Consider the following 8,215-nt stretch of genomic DNA (forward strand, 5'->3'; position numbering starts at 1 on the left):
ACGTGGACATCGAGTTCAAGGTATTAATACACCTAGACACCGAAAACTACGGAGCGCACTGTCTGGACGTCGTCATCGGCAACCTGGAATACGTGGACATCCAGTTCAAGGTATTAATATATAACTCGACGGTAAACCGAGCTTTCGGAAGTCGTCGGTAATAACATCGGTAATGTTACGCGTCGGTAACATCGGTAATGTCAGTCACGTCAGCAGCGCCAATGCCACGTTGCGGCAGAAAAGTGAAAAGGATCCACTGGCCTGTCGACCAAGACGACGAAGACGGTTCTTAATACGTAATTTTCTACGTACACGGACTTTGCATTGCAATATCTGCACTCATGGGGCACGTAGGAGAAAAGTAAAAACACTTTTATTATGCAAATCGTACCCAAGCTATCGATTAAGCGCAGTCTCAAGTTCGTCGGATCAGTCGTTGTTGAGATCCGAAAATCTGAGGGCCCGTCAACTCGTGTACTCGCGTAAACTTACACGGTCGGTGTCGCGCGCGTGGTTTTAGCTTGTCGCTTATACTTAGTCGCTTATACTTGGCGCGAGACACTACCGTGTCTCGTGATACTGCCCATCACACTGCGTACGGAAGCCGTCCAAGGAATCTACTTCCAATAAATACAATAGATCAATATACAGCCAAAAATAACTAAATCTGTGATAAGTCAATCAGTGTTAGTTTCTAATCAATATTACAGAGATAAATACAGTTTAATATAAATACAAATACTACTCACTGTAAGCATGAAAAAAGTTATATCTGGAAACACTTCCTTTCCAAGTTATAAACACTTTTTATTTACAAGAGACAACATGCCTCATATCGACGTCTCATGGATTGTTTTATTCACCTTCTATTAGAAGTAAATAAGAAGTTAATAGATGGGTCTCTTTGGAATTGGAATCAGTCTTTATTTAAGTGTTTAAGAGCTAAGATAGTTATTATTATGATGGCAGGAAGCGTTTCCGGACCTACGTTTATATAATTTTTTTCATCCTTACAGTGAGTAGAATATACTCTTGAAGTTTGGCGACCTATTTCTGAAATATATCATTAAGCACCTAGAGACGCTTTGACCGTTATATTACACCTTATTGATTTGTATTTGAACTTGTCGTCGGTCTTTATTAGAAAGTTTAATATAAGTTAAAATATCCACAAAATATATCTTATCCATATACTACGTATGATTCCAACAGATTATAATGGTAATGCAGAAATAAAAATTTATTCTGTCATAGCTTCTTAACTCATTTTCATTTTTATTCATTTCTGTTATTTTTAACTACTATTATTGCTATTTTTAACTATTTCTGTTATTAGTGACTTACACTAGAGACCGACCGAAGCTGAATTTTTTGGCCGAAGGCCGAAGGTATATGAAATTAATAAAATTTAAAAGAAAATTAACAGAAAATAGGAGTTTTTATTATTAAATAAACTTTATTACCCACTTTAGTAAACTATTATCTGTATTTTTTTAAATTTTATTACTATTATATAGTTTCGGTTTTCGGCTTCAGTCGGTCTCTAACTTAATTTCTATGATGTACGTCGTGATTATTTTGTAGATACAAATACGCTTCCTGTACCATTAGAAGAAGAAATCGTTAATACGGAAATCGACAATATAAAAGCTTGGTTGAAATACTCTGACATAGATAATAATTTAGAGGAAGTTATTAAACGGTGGGAAGACACTAAACAGGTCAAAAGAATGCAAAATAAAAAAATTTCATGAAATAATAGTCGAATGGCCCTTATTAAAACATCCCAAATGCGATGTGTTGGTAAGACAAATTAATAATATTAAAAGAAATTTATACCTCAATTCAATACAGTAACAACTCTAAAAAATTATTATCTTAATTAAGTCCGCCATCAGATTCAGAATATTGACATATTTCGATTTCAATAATGTAACAACTATCTATCAAATGTGTACTTATAGAGGAAGTTAAAGTAGTTATAACCAAGTTAATTTTAGGGATGTTTTCAGATTGACATTGATTTTAAATACTTATTTCCGGGTAAAGAAAATAATTTATTTCTTTTCTGGTCAAAATTTACGAACAAGGTGACAAATATTTTTACATCTTCTATCAAAGATAAATCTGGAAAATTAGATTTACAGAAGCTGCAACACACTGAAAACGAACGTACGTATTAAGTGTATATAATGTGTAATTATTGTATATAGTTGCTAGACTAAATAGCTCTTTCCCCTTTATTTTAATAACTTTTTAATACTTAATTTTTATAGATTATCGAGATTATCTGACTATGAAATTAATTCATTGCGTTCTGAAACCCAACAAACGAATTATCTTGAATAAAGATAAAAAGATATGGAAACCGAGCATTGCAGATTCCCAATATAGTCAAATCTTGCATTTGAACAGTATTAACGACCTCCAAAGAAATATCGAAGAAAGAAGAGACAAATATTTGAAATTGGGCCTTCAAGTACAGCCTGTCATCATCGTTGTCGAGGAAAGTAACACTTGCGAATTTTTTACGTGGATAAACGATGTACTATACAAATTTGTCTTTTTTAAAGTGCGTAGATTTTTGTTTCAAATGTTTTCATTGTTACGATTTTAAATATCCAACAGAAAGTGAGCTTGTTTGGACATTTTTACAAAAACAGTTATATAAAATCAATACAAATATCGATATTGATAGTCCACAACTTTATAACTTCAGTTCGTCATTACGTTTAGAATAAAAATTATTTTATTTTGATACATTTTCGAAATGTTCATTTGCTCGGTTTGCTTATCAAACTTTGAAAGTGTCGATTTGATTGTCACTCACTTGAAGTATTATCATAAAACTTTAAACAATGTGTATGTTTGTAAACAAAATAATTGTCCTCAATCGTTTACACAACTTACTAAGTTCAAAAAACATCTTTTGAAGCATCATGATATTTTGGCAATTAGTCACAAAGAATGCAAGAAAACTATTGAAAACGAGCCTCGAAAATCAATCCACAATGTCAGTCAAGTCAATGCAGATACAATTGTTACAAGTAATGATAATGATAATTATTTACCTCATATCGTAAATGAAAATTTTAATGAAAATACAAAGGAATTATTGAATAAATCATGTCGAAATATGGAAAAAGATGCGATCAAGTTTACTCTAAATTTACACAATAAAAACAATTTGAATAGAAATGATGTATTGGAAATACAAAAATATGTTGCAAATAATATTACTCAGCCTTTAGTGTCATTTTTTAAAACAATTATAACCGCTCAAGATATTAATCTTAAAAAATTACAAGATATATTGAAAAATCTTGACATTGATAATCCATTTAAGTTTATTAACACTGGTTGCTCTCGTGTGTGCTCGCAACTTATTTTCCAGTAAATGGCTTGGATTTTTATGAATAATGAATCGTGGAACGGATGTTGGTGTGTGAGTACGTCCGCTTTATTCTGTGCGTTACAGCGATACGAATTCTTCTCCTCGTGGTCCGTTAACAACTCTTAGCCTTAAACTAGATGGCGACTTAAACATAAAACGCAACATAGAATGGCCACGTAACTAAAATATCGAATAACGCATGGCGGCACATACAAAATAGCCAATGACGATATCATAAAAGGAAATGAAAACTGATTGCTTAACAATACCGCCCGCCTTGAAAGCCTTGACTTTCAAAGGATTCAAACTTCTATTGGTAAAACGCAAATTTTAGACAAAGATCTCTGAAATACACCCGCACTTGTTTTGATCCACAACCCTAACTAGACCATCTCTACCTGGATGGACGTTAATTACTCTGGCAAGCCGCCAGCGCATTGGCGGGACATTAGGGTCTCGTAAGATAACCATGGTATCTTTCTTTATCGTGTTTTCAACCTCCTTCCATTTCACTCTCTGTTGGAGTTGCGTCAAATACTCGACTGACCATCGCCTCCAAAAACTTTGCCTTATTTGCTCTAAGACCTGATATCGTTTAAGACGATTAACCTTGACGTCGGCAAGATCAGGCTCTAGTGTGGAAACGAGCGGACGCCCGATTATAAAATGGCCGGGAGTCAATGCGTTAAAATCAGCGGGGTCTGTTGACATGGGCGTCAGTGGCCTTGAGTTTAATATTGCCTCCACTTGGACAACAACAGTGGTTAGTTCCTCAAAAGTCAAAGAAGTTGAACCAATAACCTTTGTCAGGTGACCCTTGCAAGATTTAACTGCCGACTCTCATAAGCCACCCATGTGGGGCGATTGTGGGGGAATGAAATTCCATTTAATTGCGTGCTCTGACAAATAATCGTGAATCTCTACATTACTGGATTTGACCAGGCTGTACATCTCCTTCAGTGAGTTATTGGCTCCCACAAAATTCGTTCCATTGTCGGAGTGGATGCTAATTGGTTTGCCGCGCCTACCTATAAACCTTTTCAGCGCATTTAAGAAGGCTACTGTGCTGAGTTCAGAAACGATCTCTAAATGTACGGCTTTAGTCACGAAGCATACAAAGATGCATAAGTATGCCTTATCTGTTTTATTGCGACTTATTCTAATAGTAAATGGACCCGCGTAGTCAACTCCGGTTTTGGCGAAAGGAGGCAAGGGTGTGATTCGTGACGCAGGTAGGCTTCCCATTAATTGCTTGAGTGGTAACGCACTGAAACGATAGCAAGTGAGACATTTATGGAGAATTCTCTTTATAGTGCCCTTTCCCGATATGGGCCAATACCGTGTACGTATTATTGCTAATAGAGTTTGTGTTCCTGCATGCAAATTTTTTAGATGTTCTTCCTTAATTTCGTGTTATTAGTTTCGTGAGATGACGATCTTTCGGCAGGATTATAGGGTGCCTTTGATCATAATCCAGAGGAGCTTCTTGTAGTCTTCCTCCTACGCGTAGAAGAGCGTTGGTGTCCAAAAATGGACGAAGAGAGAGTATCTTACTTTTGCGTGATATTTCTCTTCCTTGGGAGAGCAGTTTGATTTCCTCGGCAAAGGCTTCTCCTTGTGTTAATCTGAGAATGACTTCCATGCTATATTGGAGTTCTTCCACTCGCAATGGTCCTTGTATTCTAGCCTCGCGATCCTTCCTTCCCTTTCTTGCATTGTGTGAAAAGCGAAGACAATAGGCGAATACCCGTTTGAGTCGGTTCAATGAAGAGAATTTGTCGATGATGTTTAATTTTTCTTCTGTCGAGACCGATAGAACGATGGTGGTGCGCTTCACCTCGGGTAATTCTTCGGGTCGGAGCAGACGTGGAGCATTTTTTGATACCACTTCGTACTCTTCTTGCAAGAACTTGGGACCAGTCCACCAAAGCATGGAGTTTTGAATTTCGTCGGGGTCTATTCCTCGGGAGATTACGTCTGCAGGATTAAGTTCGGAACGAATATGATGCCATTCTCCTCCCTCCGTTAACCTTTGTATCTCTGCAGTGCGGTTGGCGATAAAAGTTGACCATTGCTTGGGACTTCCTGCGATCCAGGACAAAATTATAGTGGAATCGCACCAGAAATGCAAACTATCGAATTTGGTGCTTAATGAATGAATAACTCGCTGATATAATTGGGATAACAATAAAGCGCCACAAAGTTCGAGTCTGGGTAACGATATGACCTTGAGTGGGGCCACCCGCGATTTTGCACACAATAGCCTGACATGATGTCTACAATCGAGGTCCGTGCTTCTTATGTAAATACAGACACTATACGCTTGTTCTGAGGCGTCACAAAAACCGTGGAGTTCCAGGCCTTGCGGGTTATCGCACATAATATGACGAGGTATTTCCAGTTGATTTAAATGAGGGATCTTGTGGTACCATTGTACCCATTGAGTATGGAGTTGAGATGGTAGCGACTCATCCCAGCTTAATTGAAGTTGCCATAGTTGCTGCATAAATATTTTTGCCCGGACAATAACGGGTCCTATTAAACCTAATGGGTCGAATATCTGAGCAATAGATGACAATACTTGTCTCTTGGTGGGTTTACAATGACGTTCCAATGGTCCTACGGTGTAACAAAATGCATCATGTTGAGTGTCCCATAGGTGTCCGAGAATCTTGGTTCAATCTCCCAAAGATATAGTGGGCTTGTCGTGGATTTCGTGCGCATTCAGCAATGCAGGGTGGTTTGCCTTCCATTTGTGAAGCTCAAATTTGGCCGATTCGAGGATGGTAACTATCTCCTCCTTTATCCTGCTTAGACGCTCGATGTCGTTATCGCCCGTCAGAAGATCATCCACATAGAAGTCGCGAATACGGCTTCGGGATATCGTTGTTGTAAATCTAGCGCTGCTTGATGTAGTGCCCGAGTTGCTAAGAATGCCGAGCAAGCTTCTCCATACGTAACGGTTTGTAGTTCATACGTATCAATCTCCTGTTCTGTACTAAATCGCCATAAAATGCGCTGTAGTTTACATTGATCTTGATGCATTCGTATCTGCCTATACATCTTTGAGATGTCGGCGGAAATTGCGTAGGTATGTTGACGGAAACGCATCAAGATGCTGAATAAATCTTGCTGGATAGTAGGCCCTACTAGTTGCACATCATTGAGCGAAAGTCCTGTACTTGTTTTGGCTGATGCATCAAAAACAACTTGCAACCTTGTGGTTTCACTCCCTTCTTTCATTACAGCATGGTGTGGTAGGTAGTAAGTGATTTCGTGTGACCTTGGTCGTTGTAGCTCAAGAGATCTTTTGTAAAAATTTTTCTTTATCTTGTAACGGTAGCGCTACGACATTGTAAGGTAACTCATACTTTATATAGATATAAGATGGTAGATGTAAGTTGAAATATATCATAGAAACCCAACTGCGATACGAGAATAGTTAAGTCTTTATTAAAACACATTGACACACGCACGTATATGAAACCAAACTTACATATTACTACATCTCCTGTTTTCTATTCTAAATTTCCGGTTAATCTTTGAAGAAAAATTTACTCTTTTCAACTATATAATAAGTTTAGCAGTAAACAAAATATTTATGGATCATAGCGATATAAAGGTTCTTTTGACGACTTATAATCGAAGCACTGTAATGGTAGCTTTGACGACTATAGTTGCCAAAACACCCTTTACGTCGTCAAAATCTATACATTTCGTCATCAAAACAACCATTATACTGCTACAAAGTGTATATTTTATATACACTGTAGTTGAAACTACCACACTACTGTAGAAAGTAGTCAGAACTGCCGTTGTGTATTTTTTTTCATTTTATGTCGAAATAAAGAAAAATTTTTGCAAAAGATCTCTTGTAAGGTAACTCATACTTTATGAAGGATAATTGCTTGTCCCTATTGGATCTGGCGCCATGTTAGCAGCGCGCCGATGCATAAGGCCCGACTGGCTGGTGCCTGTTTCCAACCGTTGTCTACCAACCTATATAATCTATCTATTCATTGCCTAAGTTAGTTACATCAGTCAGTCAGTCATCTCGATCTGTACTACACACACGCATTTTTGTAAGACTGAAGGATGTACAGAATATAGTGTATCAGGTAACAATAAAGAGCGTTAACTGATAGCAAGCTATCGTCACCTCAATTGTCCCACAATTGGTTATGGGCCCAGGACGTTACAGGGCGCGATATCAGAGGACATCCTTTGAGGTTAAAGGAAGACGGAACTCTCAGAAATAGAGGCCGAAAAGGATGAGCACCATGGACAAGAGAGGGGAAGCTCTGATCGAGAAGCTGTCCGACAGAAATTACCGGACATGGAAAATCGAGATGAAATGGCTACTGAAAGGTAAAGGACTACTAGATCACGCGCTCGGGAAGACCGAATTAAGCGACGAAGCCACCGCGGCCGAGAGGAGCCGCCATCAAACCAATGACGACAAGGCGATGGCGACCATAGGCTTAAACATCGAGATAGACCAACAGATACATATAGAAGACTGCAAAAGCGCATCTGAGGCATGGCGAATACTCGAGCAAATCCACGAACCTAAATCGAGAGTGAGAATCATGCAGCTGAAGAAAGCATTCTATCATCTACAAATGAAGAATGAAGAACATATGTCTTCGTACGTCGCGAGAGCGAAAGTCGCAACTACTAACCTCAAAGACGCAGGCGCCGAGGTAAAAGATGAAGATCTAGCATACGCAATATTAGCCGGACTCCCAGATAGCTACGAGAACCTGAATATGGCTCTAGCGAGTTTGCCGGATGACAAATTTACGTCGGCAGAGGTAAACA

At 38.2% G+C, this 8,215-nt stretch overlaps 1 protein-coding gene across 1 annotated transcript; it reads right to left on the bottom strand.

The window, feature by feature from the left end:
• Window positions 1-3,724: 3,724 nt before the first annotated feature.
• LOC105555899 lies at window positions 3,725-6,637 on the bottom strand. Its single transcript, XM_012002946.1, has 5 exons — window positions 6,456-6,637; window positions 6,141-6,339; window positions 4,949-6,065; window positions 4,319-4,767; window positions 3,725-4,210 (listed from the first exon to the last, which is right to left on the bottom strand). The coding sequence occupies exons 1-5, from the start codon at window positions 6,635-6,637 to the stop codon at window positions 3,725-3,727; spliced, it is 2,433 nt and encodes an 810-aa protein (XP_011858336.1).
• Window positions 6,638-8,215: the final 1,578 nt, after the last annotated feature.

Source organism: Vollenhovia emeryi, unplaced genomic scaffold (genome assembly GCF_000949405.1).
Source record: "Vollenhovia emeryi isolate VEMERY1.0 unplaced genomic scaffold, V.emery_V1.0 DF940562.1, whole genome shotgun sequence".
NCBI classification, from domain to species: Eukaryota; Metazoa; Arthropoda; class Insecta; order Hymenoptera; family Formicidae; genus Vollenhovia; species Vollenhovia emeryi.